The sequence below is a fragment of the Solea senegalensis genome, linkage group LG2, assembly GCF_019176455.1.
Source record: "Solea senegalensis isolate Sse05_10M linkage group LG2, IFAPA_SoseM_1, whole genome shotgun sequence".
Taxonomy (NCBI): domain Eukaryota; kingdom Metazoa; phylum Chordata; class Actinopteri; order Pleuronectiformes; family Soleidae; genus Solea; species Solea senegalensis.
This window is the reverse complement of record NC_058022.1, coordinates 3,402,217-3,423,148: the sequence shown is the minus strand read 5'-3', so window position 1 is coordinate 3,423,148 and position 20,932 is coordinate 3,402,217. Positions and strand designations below refer to the sequence as shown.

The window sequence follows — 20,932 nt, the reverse complement described above, 5'->3', positions numbered from 1 at the left end:
ATTTCCCCTTGGGGATAAATAAGGTTATCCATCTATCTATCTATCTATCTATCTATCTATCTATCTATCTATCTATCTATCTACTTAAGTACAGTAGTGAAGTAGTTCTACTTTGTTACTATACATCTCTGCATTTAATAACATATATAAAGAGCAATAGTACACATTGTCCTTGATGACATCGTGACATCCTTCACCCTAACTTAGCTGTGGAGGACGGCTATCTTAAAAATAAAGAATAATCGATTATAGTACAAATAATCTTAGATAATCGATGGTGAACACCTGTTCTGTTTGTCTTATAATGAACGAGTGAATGGCATGAATAGAACGACTTTATATGTAGTGAGTCACCTCATTTCCAACTTGTTTTTTTCTAAACAACTGTCATCGTGTTCCATCGTGTCAGCCTAAATAAGACTTGGCCTGTTTTTCACGCTGTGAAAAATAGTTTCCACTGCAGGGAAAATCAAGTGCCTTCTTTATCATATATATATATATATACATATATATGTATGTACATATATTTATATATACAATAAACCTGTCTTTATTTGCACACATACATGTCTACAGTAGGAGCTCGTGCTGCTCTCTGTGGATCTTTGCTGTTGCTTGTGTATTGCAGCGCCTGCATGGGCATCACTGTGCTCTTGTTCTTCCAATAAAGACACAGAGAGAGAGGGAGAGAGGGAGTGAGTGAGGGAGGGAGAGGGAGAGAGAGAGAGAGAGGCTGTGGTTCACAGTAAAGGGAGTGTCGTCGTGGAAGGAAGGGAGGAAGGAAGGAAGGAGTCTGCCTCTCCACTTCAGTCTCCTTCTATGCCTCCGCGCTGGAGGAGCAGGGAGGATTAAGCGCCCTTGTCTGGTGTCTCTCTCACTCACACACACACGCGCACACACACACACACACGTTCTCCCGCTCTGTGCATCTCTGCGGACGCGCGGATAAACCACACCACGCCGGGGAAGATGTTTTTTCTGTTGCATATGGTTTCCCTCTGCACTCTGAGCGTCTCTAGCGGAGCGTCCGCCGCCACTCACTGTGAGTATGTGTCCACCAAGCTCACAGCTCACCTGTGAGCCGCGCTGCTGCTGCTGATGCTGCTGCTGCTGCTGATGAGGATGATGCTGCTGCTGTTTCCCCCCTCCCCAAGTGGCCGCAGACTGCGAGCTTTAACGCCTGGCTGCGAAGCTTTTGTCCCCCGCTGTTGCAGAGATGATGCTGGTGCTGATGATGCTGATGATGCGGGTGGAGATGGAGATGGAGAGAGCGGAGAAGACGCATCTTGACTATTTGAAGCTGCGCTGTTGCTGCGTGTGTTGAACTTTGTGTGTGTGTGTGTGTGTGTGTGTTCTTTGGTGTCAGTAGTACAGATGGTCAAGTTGATGTTTCCTGCTCACACTCAGAGTGAAGGTCAAGCAAACAGGTCCATTTCTCTTCACGCGCAGACAGGTGCAGTCTGGAGAGCTCGCCCTGCAGCGCGCTTCTGTCAGACACACACACACATACCTGGCGCTGCATGTTGTGTGTGTGTGTGTGTGTGTTTTGTATATGTTCGTGGTATAAGAGTGAGTGTTTGGAGCTGCTGCTGATGATGATGATGAGGAGGAGGAGGAGGAGAAACTGCTGACTGGCCACGGATGAACATGTACAGGCGGCCGCTGCTGCTCCTTTACGCAGGTCGATTGTTCCTGTATAGACGTGCAAATATCCAAACACACGCCCGCTGGAGCTGCTGCTGGAGGCTGAGTGCGTTTATTTACAGTTTAAAGATGAAGCTTTACCCGATTCCTTCATGCCCCAGTGATGCGCAGTGGTGAAATAATCAGTTATTGATTAGTAATATATCAATCAGACAGGGCATGTGCGTCTTTAGTGTAAAATATTGGTAAAAAAGATGACATTTTGTTATATTTAACATTGTTTTTGATCATAAACTACTATTTGTAATATCATTATTAACTCAAGCAAACACATAATATCAGCAGGATACATGGGTTTCATTTAATTCAGTTTGTACTAAATCACAACATGCACGTCTGCAAGACTCTATTAGACCCCATAATACTATTAATAATGCCATTTATTATGATATTACTCTAGAAAACACTACTTTCCACACATCAATGAGTCTCTCCAGAACAAACTGAACATCATCTCCCTTCATAAGTGTTGAAATCCGCGCTTGTTTTTGTTCAAAATGTGCGTGTGTTGGTGCTATAGAACAACACAGAGGTCCACATGTTGACGTCACCCGTGACATCACCGCACATCATCACATGTCTTTTTTTTTTTTGTTGTTTTTTTTGTGGAGTTGGGTTTGGGGCCTGGTTTGCACTTCCTGGTTTCCCTCATGAAACAACAGCCCCACCAGTGAGTCCAAGGACGGACGGACAGACAGACAGAGAGACAGACAGACAGACAGACAGAGGGAGGTTTGTGGATTGATACGCAGCGGCGAGCGGCAGCTGGTCGGACCTTGTAAACAGGCGCCCGAGTGAGTCCTTTTTGCTGTTGATTTTACAGTAAACGTCAGATTCCATTAGACACTCGCTCCGTCATGAAAGGACAGTAACATGTGCGGCTCTCTGTAGTGTAATTGATTTCATTTACGTCTCCCCTGTCCCTCGCCGGCGTCTCTGTGATGCTATGAAAGAGAATGGCTTAAAAAGGGGGTGGGAGAGGGGGGAGAAACACACACACACACACACACAGAGTGGTAGTAACACGAGCCCTCAGAGAGCTCAGACCCTCCACACAGGGCTTTCACTCTTTTTTTAAACCACTGGGGCAACTTTCTGTGGACGTGTGAACTTTACCTCCTTATCGCCGTTACCGTCTCACATAAGCGTAAGAAACTTCATCCTGTCACCGAGATGGATGATGAACGTGGGCCGCCAGTTTGGATCCGATTCGGATGAAACTTAGTGGGGTTTCTGATGGACAGACTGCATTTGAATCTCATTTGGGGTAGAGTTGGAGTCTGGAAAGGATGTAGTCGCCTCCCACTTTGGAGAGGCGTGACCAACGTGGATGAAAATGCAACGTACAACCAATCAGATCGGGATGACACGTGCAAAACAAACGCGTTGTTGGCGTCGTTTTCCTGGAGCGAGGGGCTATCCAGTGACGGCGCTGATCCTCAGTGGGTCCCATGATGGATGTATAAAAAAAAAAAGCTCCATCACCTTCATGATTGGTTCCATTTCTTCCTTTTGGAGGCCAAAAACGGCGTCCACGCCGCACCGGTCCATCAAAACAATATAGTCAGGAACATGAAAACAGGTATAAGACACACGACAGCAGCAGAGGAGGGAGGAGGAGGAGGAGGGGAGTCTGTGAGCTGCTTTTATTACCAGACCAGGTTGGAGGACTCTGACAGTTTTATATGTTTTGTTTTGCTCCCACCTGCTCCTGAGTAATGCCCCCACATGTCCTTGGTGCTGGTAGTGCTTCACCTTGAAGAAAACTACACACAGCACTTAGATTAGTCCTGTGTGTGTGTGTGTGTGTGTGTGTGTGTGTGTGTGTAAAATCTAAATTCCACTTGTAGACAAAAATCATTAAAAATGGACTTTGATTCAAGAAGTAGAAGCCGACTATTATCTGTATATTATTTAATTATCCCAATTCAAAAGCTTCATCTTAACATCTGAAAACATGGTTTGCTGTAAAGTAGTTCACCTCACTTCAAAAGCACACAAACAGGAACATAAGAACGCCCCCCCGAGTGGGCGGGGTTGTGTAGGTCTCTCGTTTGGTGTGCACATGCAGGCTCGTCAAGCTCACGGCTCTCAGGTGTGTGCCGCCTCCGAGGAGGCGGGGCTGTGCATTTAAAGCCCTGCGCTCTGTCACTCTCTTGCCATCCACATATGTGTTGTTTGCTGCGCTAACAAGTGTCTGCACGTTGCACTCGGGCGGAATAAAACGATTGACTTCAGCGTTTCAAGTATTTCAAGCCAAAGTAAGTAAAGAGTTGCATTTACTTGGAACAACAAACTCATTGCACTCGATTAAATCGCAGGAAACTGATGACTTCAAACTTCCTTTACGTTAAAAACCCTTCAAAACGATCACATTTACTTTCACGCAGCAACATTTTCTGCCTGTAAAATATTGAGTTTGTTAGTGTCACTTTAAAATAGAAATTCTGCTGGTGGATTTTTTATTTTTACCCCATTTTTCTGCTGAATGACTTTTGTAAACGAGAGAAAGAGACGATGTAGACCAGGACCAGGACCAGAGGATGGAGTTTGAGGAAAAACAAATAAATACAATAAATTCTTGTGGAGTGGGGAGAAAAAACAACAACAACCATAAAATCCAACCCTGACCTTCAACATTTGTGTTATTTATTATATAAAAACAGTCCCAACACAAGCACAACTCAGTGAATGAAGTGTAAAAGAAAAGCTTTCCCGTGGCAGAATGAGTCGACTGTAAAGCCTTGATGACAGCGTTGCATAACAACTGATTATTTTATTATCTCAAGAAAAGAATCTCTAAAAGCGACAGAAAAAAAGTTTCTATAACTTGGGATGTGGAGCAAAAATCCATTTTTAATTCTCTGAATTTTTTTTGACCAAATCCCATTTAAAGTTTATTCCGGTGCTTGAGCACATTCTAAATGTTCCCAAAGGCACATAAAGATCCTCCGTTCATTCCAAACCTAGTTTTTGTTGACGGATGATTTTTCAAATTCTAAAAAAAGTCATTAAATCAGCGAATACCGCGAGCGAGCGACCGACCGACCGACCGGCGTCCGCTCGATCAGTTTCCCTCTCCGAGGAGCACGAGTGACGCCGGGCTTGTGTTGGGGTTTAAGCACTTTATGTTAAGGTGAGCCACTGAGCTAAACTGACAGGCGCATTACTCATTGATGACATGTGCCGTGGTTCTCAAATGTGCGCTGTGATCAGCTCTGACACGCTGTGCTGGGATGAAATGGTGAGATGCTGCTGGAGGTCAAAAAGCTGCTCTCATATTTATCACCGAGGAACAAAAGGAGGAGGAGGAGAGGATGAGTGGGGGGGCGGGGGCAGAGATGTGTCATGGTTGGTTTGTGTGGCGGATGCTACTACCCCCCCTCGGAGTTACTTTTGCACTTTTGTTTTGGCTTAGCAAAGAGGCGACGACACACGCCGTGGGGATGTGTCAGCACTTAGTCTGTCGTCGTGCAGCAGGAGTTAAATTGATACTGTAGCCACGCGGCCCTTTAACAGTAATTGCTATAGGGTTAGCGAGAGAGAACCGCTCAGTGCTGGTGCATAAGCGCATTTAATCTCTCGCTAATGAGTCTGTTTCACGTGGTAACAGGAAGGAAGGCCGCGCGGTGGTGCGGCGGGTAGTAACCTCCAGTGAGGTGTACACTTCCAGCATGACTCGGGCTTGACTTGGTGCTATTTTTAGACCGGTCAGAGACGTCCGACACAAGAACCAACGCCAACAATGCCCAACTGTCGATTTTAGTTAAAAAGACTTTATTTATGTTGAAGCATGACGAGGAGGAGGAGTCTGCGTCCGTCCAGTCTTTCCATCTCCCCAACGTACAGTTAAAGACTGGAAGACCTCGTAACTAACAAACGCTGATACTCGATCATTCAATTATCAATCAATTACTAATTTAAGTGTGTTTTCTCATTTGTCAGCTCGTTAAATGGGAAGATTTTCCGGTTTATTTGCTCCATAGAACGAAGAAATCATTCAAACTTGAGCTGAATGTTTGGTTTGTGGACACAAACATCAATCACAGGTTTGGTATGAACGAAAGAATTACGTTGAGTTAGGTGAAGGTTTTCTTTTAAAGTTGCCAATAACATTTGTCCATGAAGAGTTTACTTTATTTGTCCGAATGTGTTTTATTTGTCACCGTCTTTTCTCATGTGATGTAACTTGTTAAGACAAAGCTAACAACCAACAACGTTCAGTCATTTATAGTTACCACACATCACGCCGTTGTTATTCTCTTACAAACGTCCCCTAATCACTCATCGATCGTTCATGTCACTCTTATTTTAATGAAGATAATTGACATAAAACCGTTATGTCACTTCTATTATGGCTTTTCTCCAAGTACTTTATTTTCCCCTCCCACAGTTCACAGACATGCAAATTGGAGTTAAATCAATAGCAGCCTCTAAATGTGTCTGTCTGTCTCTGCGTGTGTTGTTGTTTCTGTCTGTCCAGAGGTTTTTACTTTGCCTCTCGAAGCCCCCCAATGTCAACGCGGATCATCTTCAGCTCCCCTGTGACCCTCAAAGGATAAGTGCTATGGATGATCAATGGAAGGTTGGAACGAGTTGCTCGGGGTTTGTAGTTGACGCTCTATCTCTCTACCTCCGAGTCGCGTTTGAAAACTCAGCGGTTTGTGACAAGGATCCTTATCGCGCTGGACGTAACCATTAGAAGATGGTAAATGGAGGCCGTAAATGGACGAACGCGACGACCAGCAGCAGCAGTAGCAGCAGAGACTAAGATAGACCGTTAGCATTAGAACCCGCGATCGATCGGTGGATCCGGTGACGACACGCGAGACGTCACCGTCTTTGACGTTATCTCAAAAAAAATGAACATTTTGGAGGCAGAGAGTGAAACTGGTAGTTGCAGCTTCAGTTACTTCAGCTGCGTGAAGTGGGAGGAACCAAGTGCCACTACTCTCCTTATCCATACGAGGATATTCACTTAATTATTAAACTCAGAATTATGAAAATCCTCAGTAAATAAAAGATACCAGAAGATGTTTTGCGATTAAATATTCAGTCTATGTTAAAATAAAACGAAAAAAAAACTGGACTTACGTTTCACATCTTTCCAACTTGTATAAAAATAAATATAAAAACTCTAGAAACTCAAATAAAAAATAAAATGATAATTCTAGCATCTTGTGAGAAGTAATCAGGTTATAAGAAGACGTATCGTTTACTTTATGTTTAAAGGAATTTGATTCATTAGCTTATGTTAGCATCTTTTAAACACCTTTTGAAATCAATTTTGATTCCCATTTTGAAATGGGAGTTGCTTTGTTGTCTTAGCTTAGCGTAGCTTAGCTCAGGTTTGTTTTGGTTGAGTTTTATTTTGCACTGAATGGCCTGATAACGGCGGTGTGTATTTTACTGTCTTCCAACACATCAGTTCTTTCTTTTCTTGCTCGCTGCTGCTCGTCATCTTCAGCCCGTGAAGCTAGTCAAACGTGGGCGATCATGTTTTGTCCTCACCGAGTTAATTGCTTTGCCCCATGCTATGCTTTCAATTTAAAACAACACAATAGCAAGTTGAATGCAAAGACTTATTCGTGGGAGTTTTGGCTGAACAAATAAAAACGATATATCCTTTAGAAATCTGCCAAAAAAAAAAAAAGAAGGTGGCGACTACGACTTCCTTTGCTTTGGCTCGGAACATTTATTCGATGCAGTCGTTCAGGCTCTTTGCCAGGAAGATTTAAGTTGCATTCCGACCGAGATTAGAACAAACAAAACAACAAGCATTTTTGTTTACTGAACTGGAAATCAACTGAAAATGTGCTCACGGAGGCTACGCGGCGTCCAAAAAATTCATTATGTGCCGCGTGTACAGCCGTGTTTAAGTATTAAACATTGATATAGTGTATGTAGGGGAAAATTAAACAATAAGACACTTATTAACTTGAACGGCTTAACGGGCTGGTACCCCCACACCCCTCTGTCACTGGACATAAACTAGTCCCAGGGAGCCGTGTTTCCCCCAACCGGCGGGCCGTTTATCCTCCTCAGCCCGTCGCCTGCATCGTGACCCCCAGTGACGTGTTCCACTAATGCATCTTTGTGTCAGAAAAAGAAATGGCGCGCGCATGTTTTGACGGTGGAAATCATACCTGTGGGATTTGTGTGTAATAACCCTCTGCTTTGCCTTAAAACCACAGGGCTTTAATGACATTGTCCACATAATCTGCTTCACCTTCACTTTCTCCTTTTTTTTTAATACACGGTCTTGTCCAGCATTTGGCTTCTGTTAAGCCAGCGTTTTCCTGCCCCGAGTGGAAAACCAGAGGCTTTCATTAGCAGCTAATACGAGCCTCTTGACGACGGGTCGGTTGGAGGAATATTGTTACAGTTACAGTGAGTTTGTGCACAGCAGGTGGAGAACGCCGCGCCAGATATCCATCTTTTATGAGCTGGAATCTGTTCCCCCTCAAGGCGAAAGCACCACCCACATATATTTACTTAAAAATTTCGTGCGTCGCGTTGGCTCAGCAGGCACACACTTCACAACTAATTATTTCCCATCTGAAGCACCTGGAATGCACTTGAGCAGAGCTGGCAGAGCTGTGGATGTGTGTGTGTGTGTGTGTGAGATACAGCTGCAGATCCACTCATTGCAGATTCATTCATTGCTAATGAATGTGGAGCAGCCAGTCGACGAACACCTACTGCAATGCACATCCAAGGCATGATGGATTTATTAGACGCTAAATGAGGCAGAACACCGCGGTGTGTGACAGGTGCGCGGGCACTTTTTTTTTTTCCTCCCTCACGTTTGAATACACAATCAACTTCTTCCGCTTTAATTTATACATCTATCTTGGCATTAAAGTGACTGACTTTCACCCGCGCGATCATTTTTCGCCTAATTGCGTTTGCACCTGCTATTAATATGCGTCTCCCGTGCTCACACCGAGATCTGATTAGCATCGCATCGCTCTGTCACTCTGTCTCGAAGCAGCAGAGAGTGGTACAGTCGGTGCCCGTCACCCTTGAAGCTTTGTTGTTGTTGTTGTGTTTGCTTTTATAATCCGAGGAAGGGAAGAATACTGTTCTCTTTCTCCCTTGAAAGATATCTGTACTTGAGGACTTTGGAGAGAGAACTGCTTGGTCTGTTTCCCGGCTAATGGCTGCTAATCTTGGAGGCCTATCATCTATCGCCTGAAGATTAAATAGCCTCTGGGGACCGGACATGGTTTTCTTATTCTTCTTCTTCTTTCTAAGGGCTTCTTCTGGTCTAGACAACAAATTACACGCATAAGATGCAAAATTGAGTTGAGGGATGGCACACGTGTTTCTTTTAATTATGTGATCGTTATGTCGTTTTAAAATAAACGCCAGAGTGTAATGACACATTTACTCATTCCAGTAGCTGTTAAACATGGAGCTGTAGCTTTTTTTTTGGGGGGGTGGGGTTGTCAGTTTGTTCCAGTGTGTAAGAATTAGTGACATCTAATGGTGAGACTGTAGAATGCAACACACAGAGAATCTGCTCACGACCAAAAAGGATGGACTACTTTCTCGACATTTTTTTTTCTCTTCTTGTGTTGGTTTATTGTTGGGTTATTTTAAGTAGGAAACAAACTACTTAAAATAATTACTTTATTCCAAGTCTATGGAAAGCTAATACATTACGTTGTGAAAGTTCATCATGTCTACTGATTGAACTTAGTTTTTTCCGAAACTAGTTAACGGTAAGGAAAGGAAAACTTCCTTTTGTCTAAAAAACAAACCAAAAAATTAAGCTAATACATTTTTATCTTCAACTAATTATACACTTTTACACGTATACTTATAAGTAGTCAGTTTCATTTCTTCCCCGTGTGTCCGTTGGTTTTCTCCGGGTCCAAAAACTTGCAGATTTGGGGATTAATGTCAAATTAGTGTCAAATGTAAGGCATCCAATCCGGCCCACAGAATGAATTTGTTAAAATTTTACATTATGATTTCAATCTAAACGTTATGTCAAATACAATATTTTTCACTTCCAGATACCTGAGAGTAAATGTAAAAGCCCAGTGTGATGTGTAAATAGTAAATTTAGACATGAGATTGCACTTCATGATTTGCCCACTTGAGATTAAATTGTGCTGTATGTGGCCACAAAAATGAGTTTGACACCCCTGCTCTAAATGGACCGTACGTGTGAGAGTGGATGGTTGTTTGTCTCAGCGACCCTCATGTGGAGGATAAAGCGGTGGTGGATGAGTGAGTGAGTGAGTGAGTGAGTGTAGACTGTCTGGACGTTTAAGTTAAGCAGGTGTGAAACTTTCCATTTCTTGCTGTGTGACCAAACAGGAGCCACAATAATGTCGGTTGCCCCTTTAACGTCAGTCTGCATATGAATTGAATGCAGCCGTATTAAAAAAAAGCGGACGCTCAATGCATCTCGGTCAACGGTTCCGCCTCTTTTGCTCTCCACGCGAGCCGTTTACCTGCCAGCAGAGGAAGTATTATTGGGTTTATTCACACGGCAGAATCTGCTGAGCAGAGATAACATGGCGGCGAGCTATAACACAAAATACGGCACAGATACACGATGTTTGGACGATTGCGCCGCAGTACGTCTTTGGTGGTCTTTCGTACTTTCGTTTTAATTCGTTCAGCTGGAAATAATGTGCAGCTTAAACATCTAAAGACACTGTGCCATTACTTGCCACTGCATTGCACGACATATGACATTGTAATGACAGTATAGAGATATGATTATGCTATGAGGATTACTACGCTCTTGCCCACTCTCCGTCCACGGTAGCGTGCGTGTACAGGACAGATTTTATCACATGCGGGTTGTTACTCTTTCTTTTTCGTGCCAGTTTGTAATTATTGCACCGTTTTATTTCAGCAGGACCGAAGGGAGGACGGAGGAGCTTAAAGAATTTACCCTCATAATTCTTTAAGCTTTAAAACTCTCTCTCTCTCTCTCCCTGTCTCGCCAAGACAACAGCAACCGAACAGGAAAAACAAAAAAATACAGCTGCAGCAGTTTGGCATTAAAAATGAGCACTAATAGAAGATTTAAAAATGAAAACAGCATAATTAAATTGTCTACGACTGTAGTCTAGTCTCTTATGGCACTAGTGCCACACAGTACTTTGTTGTGTTGGTAGTGCAGCGTGTGGTTTTTGTTGTCGTTGAAGTCTCCATCAAAGCTGAATTTGCACAGAGAGGCACTGCAGAGCAGAAACGACCGCGTTTCCTGACGCTTTGCTTAAAAATGAGTTAATGCAGCGTTTCGGTGCAACTGCAGCTCCACGGGGACATGAAGAGACTCACAGTTTTCATATCACCCTTGTGAGAGCACGTTATTGTTTCTTCTCATCCATTCCTATTGATTTCTTTGGGGGGGGGGAGGTTTCACAGTGTCTGTGCACAGTCATTCAGGAGCATTAGATGTCATTTTCTCCCGTGACGGTAAATTACTGTGTGTTTTAATATTGCAGCACATTTAATTTTACATCACAAATATGGACGTGGCTCATCTGCACACTGTGGAATACAGCAGTGCAGTTAATCCTGCTGCTCTGTCATGCTTTCCATATGTCCAGATTTTTATTTTGATGCCTGTCTCTCTACCTCCATATCATACACTGTAAAACATAAAAATAGCTATGAGTAACTTTTACAGCCAATTATTGTGTATTTATTCAGTGAATTAGTGTATTACTATTATTTAATGTTCTAAATACTGTGCATTATGGATGTTTGCTGTAACTTCACAGCTATGCCATATATTACTGTGATTTAGAAGCATTATTTTTCTGTGAAAATATTATTTGTTGCTGTGATGTGGCCAAAATTTCCCGTTGTTTTTACTCTCCCTTCAGAGTTATGCCATATTATTGTGATTTGGCAGTATTTTACTTAATAAATCCAGTCATGTTTGACTGTAACTCTACAGTATTTTCATGTATAAATACTGTATTTTACTGCAACCACAGTCATTTCCGGTTTATTGCTGTGAGTCAGCAAAAAATTCCTGTTGTTTTTACTCTCCTACAGAGTTATGCCATATTATTGTGATTTAGCAGTATTTTACTTCATAAATTCAGTATTTTGTATGTAACTCTACAGTGTGTTCATGTATAAATACTGTATTTAATGGTAACTTCACAGTAATTCCAATTTATTGCTATGATTCAGCAAAACTTTCCCGTTGTTTTTCTCTTAATTCAGAGTTATGTCATATTATTGTGATTTAGCAGTATTTTTACTTCATAAATCCAATATTTTTTGACTATAACAGTATTTTCATGTATATGTACTGTACTAAAAATCACAAAAGTTGCCGTTTCCTGTAACTGCCACAGCTGTAATAATTTCACAACAAATCACAAATTATGATAAGGATGATATTGTGTCGTATGGTACCTCTGTAATTCCAACAGATGAGATTGGTTTTTTTCTCATTTTTAGCCAAATCTATCAATGTCATATCTAAGTATAACATTGTTTTAATTGCATTGTAATCGGAAATCAGCTTTTTAAAAAGCAAAGACGGTAGAAAAGTGGGCCTTTTATAGTGTTGTCAGTGTCCGTTTTTTAAGAAAATGCTTTTTGATTGTAACAAACGACAAAAGAATACAATGGACACACGATATAAGACTATTTGGAGAAATAATTTCTGTCCGTTCTCCCGGGAGCGGTGGGGAGAAAAAAAAATCCATTGTGATGAATATGGCGCCAGTGAAGGTCTTTCCATCTCCAGCTGCATTGGTCACACGGCGACGCTGCACAGACTCCCAATCCATAGCCTGCAATGAATATGCTTCAAATAGCTGTGGAGTCTGAAAGTTTCATCCTCTATTTATTTTCCGTGTTACTGGCAGAGGGTTTGAAAGGATTATCAACACCCACTTTCTATTGACTGCGCCAATAAGATGGATGGAATAATCACAGAGGGACGGTTACAGTGATGAAAAATGAGGCAAAAAAAGAGATCCTGCTCCAACATTCAGAGCCCAGAATGAACAAACTGCGCTAAATCAGAAGGAGGAGAGAGAGAAAAAAACACACAAACCCAGAGGTCTGCTTCTTGCCGTCCTGGATTTCATATTCTGTATATCACAAGTTATTATGATAATTATCTGCGAATCAGACACGGGCCCGGGTTTTCACGCTCTTATGATTCGATATTGATTACGTTGTATTTATGTATATAGAACACAAAAAAACACAACAACAACAGCAAAAACAAAGACAAAAAAAGGATTCTTGTAATCTGGAGGTGTTGGTTCACAGCTCTGGCGTGAGGATGAATGAAGCTGCACTCGATATGGTTTATGTATAACTGTGACCCAGAGAATAATCTAATTTCAGGAAGGGGGAAAAAAACACAAAGAAAACAGTCCACTCCGTGTGCAGCAGTGTCTCTAATCAAAGTCGTGCACTGCAGCACAGAAGGCAGTGAATCTGAAAAGCCTGTGGGCTGTTCACTGGTCTAAATATTAACAGTTAAGAAATCAATGCTTTTATCTCCTCGGTGCGTTTTCTGGGCGATGGCTCCATTAAGTTATTGGCTGCAATCACAGACCGAGTCCTTTAATAGTGGATGTAGTCATCGGATCCTATACTTTACTTCAACTTTAAAATAACCAAGGTGTTTGTACAGTCGAGTTTTCTGCACCTCATCCAAACACTCACATTCCTGAGTGGATGAGCCTAAAGTGATATTATTTGAGTGATTATGCAATAGTCAGATGCTTTGTAAGGCCCTTTCTGCATGGGTTTTCTCCAGGTTTCCTCTCACCGTCCAAAAACATGCTGATCTTTGGACAAATTGTGTCAAATTGGACACTCTAAATTGACCATAGGTGTTTGTCTCTATGTGGCCCTGTGATGGACTGGCGACCTGTCCAGGTTGTACCCCGCCTTTCGCCCCAAGGTCAGCTGGGATTGGCGCCAGCATCTCCCACAATCCTCATGTGTAGGATAAAGCAGTAGAAGAGGGATGGATGGATGGATGGATGGAGATGCTTTGTCTACCATGGCACCAAGTAGCAGACAAACCCAACCAACAGCCATGTTTAATTATACGGTAGCTGTTCTTCGGCTCTCCTATATGTGGCCAAAAGATCATCATCAGAGCTGCAACTAATAATTATTTCCAATTATAGACCAACCTGACTATCATTATCTTGAATGACGTGCCAGGGAATATCAGAAAATTGTGAAGAAATGTCATCGTCTCCTCCCGAGTCAAAGATGAAGAAAAAACAGAAATCATAACTTCAGAAACTTAAAAATATATCAGTAAGATGACGTAACATTTGTTTTTTTTTGCAGCTTATATTGATCAGAAAATCACTCATTATCGCTTTAACGCCCAATATAAGACACACATGTAATCAAACAGTCAAGAGAATATCTCGCAGTGCAAACAATCCCAACAAAAGCTTGTTAAAAAAGAGAGAAAACAGGATGTCACATGTTTAATGAGATAATGTGTTATCGCTCAGCGTTGGCGCCAAGCATGGAGATTGTAATGAAGTTTTTTGTGTCATGCTGTTGGAGAAAATGACTGTATATTGCAATAATTACAGTCTATTAGTGTATATATGTAGTATATTATTTCATTGGTAAGCTCCAGGCTGTTCAAAGAAGCCATGTTATCTTCTGCTTCTCTCCAGCCTGTTCGTAATTTTTTTACCCGGAGAACAATCACCAAATGAGAGAACGAGACGCTATTGGCTAATGGGGAATGACAGCTTTGTTACCACCGGAGCTGCTGCTGCACTCACATAGTATTGACAGGAGAGGCCGAGCAGGAAAAATGACCCTAATTAGGAGTGCTAACGGATTATTCCAGACTAGCGGTAACACAAGATTTGCCGCTTAATTTACAGCCGCTGTTTAAATCCATTACTGAGTAATCCAGGTACAAACGTGTGGCTCCAGGAAAATAGTTTTCACCGACGTAAATATTGGATGATATTTTGATTTTGTCACATTTGCATTCACGGCCATTCTGCATTTCTCTTTGTTGCTTTGTCTGCGGCATCGCTATGCTGGTCTATGCTGGTCTATGCTGGTCTTTGTTGGTCTATGCTGGTCCCCCAACATCATTATGCTGGCCTATGCTGGTCCATGGTAGTCTATACTGGTCTATGCTGGTCTATGGTGATCTTTGCTGGTCTTTGTTGGTCTATGTTGGTCCCCCCAACATCATTATGCCGGTCTACGCTGGTCTACGCTGGTCTTTGCTGGTCTATGCTGGTATATGCTGGTCTATGCTGGTCCCCCAACATTATTATGCTGGAATTTGTTGGTCTATGCTGGTCCCCCAACATGGTCTATACTGGTCTATTATACTGCTGGTATATGCTGGTCTACGCCGGTCTTTGCTGGAATTTGTTGGTCTATGCTGGTCCCCCCAACATGGTCTATACTGGTCTATTATACTGCTGGTATATGCTGGTCCTTGCTGGTCTATGCTGGTCCATACTGGTCTATGCTGGTCTATGCTGGTCCATGCTGGTATATATATATGCTGGTCTATGCTGGTATATGTTGGTTTATGCTGGTCCATGCTGGTCCACCAGCATCATTATGCTAGTCTATGCTGGTCTATGTCAGTTTTCCCAGCAGGGAGTACAGATCCTGTCAAATTGGTTTGCCCAAAGACCTACAGCTCAGGATATTTTCCATTTAAATGAACCTCCTAATTCAGTCAACCAACAATGCCCAAAGTGCCCGAACCAACTTAGTTTGGGGGTTTTAACAAGCAGCCTATATCCATACGGTGCGTCAATATGCTTTTATACCTATACTGTGTCACTGTCGGACTCGTTCGGCCTGTTGCAGCAGCAGCAGCAGCAGCAGCATCGTCGTGGCAGTAAATATTTCAGTGCAGACTGAGGGCACAGCACGGTGACACAGGCATCCTATCTATAAATGTGTCTTGTCTTTAATGGCCACATTCTATGCAGAGCACAGGTGTGAAATTACCTCTCACCGTGAACTGAACCAATCCTTTGAGACAAAGTTTTTAAGAAGCCACTTTTTTTATCTGCATGAAGCACTGCATGATAAGAACTCTCTCTCTCTCTCTCTCTGAAGAGGATCCCTGAATGTAATTAGATAGATAGATAGATAGATAGTGTTGGTTGTAGGTAGATAGTGTTGGTTGTAGGTAGGTAAATTAGTAGGTTGTTTAGTTGGCTGGCTGTTTGGTTGGGTTGTCGGTTGGTTGGTTGGTTAGTATTTATTGGTCATTATCAGTTGGTTGGTTGAATGGCTGATTGGTAGGTAGGTTGGTTGCTTGATTGACTTATCAATTGGGTGCTTGGTCGTTCGGTTGGTTTGTTCATTGGTTGGTAGGTAGGTAGAGGGAGGAGTGGCTCAGTGGTTAAGACCGGTACCCTGTATGCAAAGACATCATGGTCGCAAGTTCAGCTCCACCCCTGGCTGATTGTACTCAATTCCCTTGTAAGTCGCTTTGGATAAAAGTGTCTGCTAAATGACATGTAATGTAATGTAGGTAGTTAGGTAAATTATTAGGTTGTTTAGTTGACTGGCTGGCTGATTGGTTGGGTGTTTGGTTGGTTGGTACAATGGATGGCTAGTTGGTTGGTTGTTAGGTAGGTCGATTTGTGGGTTGTTTAGTAGGCTGTTTGTTGGTTAGCATTTATTGGTTATTATGATTAGTTGAATGGCTGATTGGTAGGTAGGTAGGAGGGTCGGTTCATTGATTGGCTAGTTGGTCGGTTGGTTTATAAATTGCTTTTTACCAACCATCCTCATCATTGGTCGGTTGCCTGAATTGTTAAAGGTATCAGCTTCTATATCTATATAGAGGCTTACTATATAATACATCAGATTATGTCTTCAGAGTAAGATCATATTTCGTGACATTGGCACAGCATAAAAACAGTTAACATTACCTAAAAGGGTATATATACCACTTAATATGCATTTCACGACCTTTGGAGTTTCCAGGGCAGTACTCACTGTAGCCCATTATTACCCCTGATCTGATGTTATCTCATTATTGCCATATCTTTACCAAGCAGTTGTGTAAAATGCTTCCAGTAATCCCATAAGCCATCAGAAAATTAACACAAATCCTGTTTCACTACATTCCTGAATGAGGGAGCTGAATAATTAATGTTTGGCAGATGAGATGTGTAGCCGTCGATATGTAGCCCAGTGAAACATCCTGCCTGTAAATGGCTCTGGAGTAGGTCCCTTTAGATTATATGCAGTGTTCAGAGAAATGAAGTGTTACAGTATCCCACACAGTGTTCCTCAATCATTCGTATCGATGTGTGCTTCCTTGAATTCAGCCGGCGCTTGGTACTAATTGTCAGCCAATACCTCAGCTCCACTCAGGCTATCGCCGAGCAGAGGTCACGGAGCTGCTAAGTCCGTTAGGTCCTGTGAGGTATCATATGAAGCTTTATCGGTGCCACACAGGGGTCTGAGGCTGCTCTGTTACTGGATACTATCACTGTAACCTTTGATATTATTGATGCTGTGGTCTGTGTTGACTGAACTCCAACAGTCTGCCCATGCTCGTGTGGGCTTTATCGCTCATATATAGGTGCTATGCTTGTACTTCCAGTGATCCGCTTAGAAATGAATCAATCAACACGCCTTTACGTAGCTATATGTTGTTGATCTCAAATGATAAGGGTGTTAAAATAACCCGAGAGGTGGGTGACATATAAGTGACATATAAGTGACACGTTTCTTTTTATTCCTAATCTCTCTCTCTCTAATGACTTTCTTCTCGCGTTGCTGTCTCCAGTTTATCAAAATAGTCCATCATAATTCATTAGCCGACGACAGCATTAACACTGTTGCTTAACTTATTTTTGCCGCGTACTCAGAGCAAAAAAACAGTTTGATAGGGAAACCGTTTAGCTTGCGTTGCTGTGAGAGCGTTGTGAACTGTGGCTTTGACTGCGTGTCAAATAAGACCGAGCCACATGAAAACAGTTGTGGTAACTGGTAACTGCCAATCATAATTTACCCCATGATGTTTTGTTTCAGACTTTATTCAGTGCTGGATCAACATCCTCCCCTCTTCTTTTTCAGAGTATGTGTAATATTTTGTTGTTATTTCTCTATTTGCTGTTTCTACATCTTGGCCTTTCTGCTCTTTCTTTGTTTTTGTGAACACAGTAAAAACAAGAAGTCAGAGGAGTAAAAACTGACTACTCTTTGCAAAAGGTTTCCAAGGAATGCAAACAGCTCTTTCAGCTCTTGAGTAGATGTGCAAAGACAGACATATTCCAGCTTTCAAAGATCCATTTTCACATCTCATTCTCTTTGACTTCTGCGCTTTGAAATATTAAAAAGTAGAGCTAAAAAAGGAAAAAAAAAGGTCTTTTAAACCACTGTAACCCTGTAAGAAATATTTCAAAAACCTGTTCAAAATTTCCTGGACATGACCTATATAAACACCTATTTGTCTTTTATTCATGAGTTGTAAAAAGCGGTGGAAGGAAACATTTAAATCCTTTTCCTTAAATAAAAGCATAAATATCGCATCGTAAAAGGCTCTCCGTTACTAGTTGAGGTAATCCATACATCATTTATCAGGGTTTTAGTTCAGGATGATGTAGTTAAAGTTTAAAGTACTACTATCTCTTATGCACAGTGGCTCACAGAGTACTTAATTATTGCATATACTGTGATCATATACTCTATGAAGTAGAGCTGAGAAAAAACAGCATCTTTGTGTCACAGTCAGTCAAACATGAGGAAACTACTTCATGTGCAGTAGTTTGATGGATTAAAATGATGTTGTGTATTTATACTGTTGTAGCATATACTGTATAGGCCAAAATATTACAGATTTTATTTTTGATATGTTGTATTCAAAAATATGTGCTCTTTCAATTTAAGAGTAAAAAAACAGGATGAATTCTGAGATTAAAGTCAGAATTTGAGATAAAGTAAAATCAGAAATCTGAGATTAAAATCAGAATAAGAAACCTCAGATTAAAGTCAAATCAGAAATCTGAGATTAAAGTCAGAATAAAAACTCTGAGACTAAAGTCAATATAAAATTCTGAGACAAAAGTCAGAATAAAATTCTTAGATTAAAGTCAAGTCAGAAATCTGAGATTAAAGTCAAATCAGAAAACTGAGATTAAAGTCAAAATAAAAATTCTGAGACTAAAGTCAGAATAAAATTCTGACTTTAAATCAGAATGTGGCCCACTCTAAAACGCCCACTCTAGAGGAGCAGTCCAAATGAGAACCCTGTCATATTCTATATGGCATGTTTGCTGTCTGTTTTATATATAAACTTCAACTATTTTCTATGTTATATATCACTTATATTCCGTTTCGAGTCATGTCTACTTGACTTGGACACGTAGAGTCAGCTTCATGTGCGACGTCAGGTGCTGCTAAAACTCCACATATCCTGTTCAACGTGTGGTGAATCTGCCTGTGACACTGTTTTGGCCAACTTTAGAATCTCCTAATAATAAAGGAAAACCAATCACAAACAGGGTTTATTTCCCTCCTGGTGCTCTAGAGAAGTGTCGTCTGGCAGCTTTTGTATACATCCATTTTAAACGACCCCAACAAGCACGTTTGTTTACACGTTTTCCATCTTCTGAATCACGTCGGTTTGATTGCGCGTACGTCCATCCACGTGCGTATACGGAGGCAGCGGGACGTCACTGCACCCTTTACAGATGCATACTCATTCTCAAATGAGATTGAGATGCAGTCTGACGAAGGCCAGACTCGTACAACAGTCTCTTTGTTCTAATAATTGATTTCTTTTTGAAAGAGCACCTGTTCTGTGCGCTCATGTTTGGCAGCTAATGAGCAGAGGAGAGCATTGGAAAAAGGAAAAATGCGGGGGGGGGGTGGCTGCATGTACAGTACGTCTGAGTCGATTCCACTCTCAACTGAATAGATGACAATAATGAATAGAATGTTTCAAGGATCTCAAATGAAACCTGTGTTCACTTCTTCTTTTGGATTTCTCTCTGTGTGTCACAGATTTTCATGTTGAGTGTTAAGAAAAGCGCTATAAAAATACGATGTATTATTATTATTATTTTATAATATATAATAAAAATCTTACAGGAAAAAGACTAGAATGAAATGAAAAGGACTTTAAATAGCACAAAGATATTGGCAATAAAAAAAGAAAAGCTTAAAGGATATGATTTGCAATTTTAAAAAAGACAAACACTAACAAGGACTAACAAGGAAGGAAAGTTTGTTCCTCTGTAATATTGCATAGATAAGGCATAGATACACATGGATGATGATGGCATGTTAGACGTGTGCAGTAACAACATCCCACAGCTGCAAATACTGAAAACACCAAATGTCAAAGACATGTCAGAGGAAACTGCAAATGAACGACTTACTGTTGTCATTTGTTTGTTGATCCACGATGCGATTTATCCATTGTTTTTAATGGGGACAGCAAAGGAACTACATTTTATACTTGTTTTATTTTATAAATACCAATATCAGTCAGTGGATTTGCACCAGGATAAACCACTGTGCCATGAAGACTGCGTGCTAACGCATTAGCCAATTCAAACACTCGACATGACTCAGTTTCAATGCTGTTGCTTTTTGATGCCCTTTAATTTTGTGTGGTATCTTGTTGTCGCAGCCAGTACAGACTTAATTTAGGATTACGTGTTACAGTGTAGTAACATGTGCACAGTTAAAGGCGTTAAAGTGTTTGCCTGAAGCATTTTGCTCTTAAAGGGAATGGAGTGTGGTATCAAGGACCTTTGATGTAAAGGGCATCATGGATCTTTGATTCCTTTGATGGATGATGGAAAGATAGAGAGATTACTTGACAAAGAGGAGCTAGCAACGAGAAGCTAGCTATTAAATTGCTAGATTTTTAGCTAGCTAGCTGGAGAAGGAAGATAGATAGATAGATAGATATATATCACGTTTCCCCTCCATAAACCTCAAATGACAATCAGTAACAGCATGCTAAACCACTTATTTATAATCCATTTAGAAGTTGAGATTCCTTTTTGTTTTTAGCCTTCTATGACGTGTTTTCTCTGCTGTCCCACTTGTGTCTCCTCCTCGCCCCAAACAACGCAGTCAACTGTAACTAACACTCTGCTAATGCATGAGCATGTGCCTCATATACACCCATTAAAAGAAAAAGAAAGAACATTTTCTCTTTAAGCCTTAATAGTGAGTCCTGTCACTCACAGGGAGGGTTAGCGATGCCAGATTATAACGA

The 20,932-nt window shown here is 41.4% G+C and overlaps 1 protein-coding gene across 1 annotated transcript in view; it reads left to right on the top strand.

Annotated features, from left to right (window-relative positions):
• Positions 1 to 768: 768 nt before the first annotated feature.
• cntnap5a (contactin associated protein family member 5a) overlaps positions 769 to 20,932 on the top strand; it is a 120,635-nt gene continuing 100,471 nt past the window's right edge. The window contains exon 1 of the mRNA XM_044015514.1: positions 769 to 1,042. Coding sequence (XP_043871449.1) covers positions 970 to 1,042 — 73 coding nt within the window. The 5' untranslated portion in view covers positions 769 to 969. The remainder of the gene's footprint in view (positions 1,043 to 20,932) is intronic.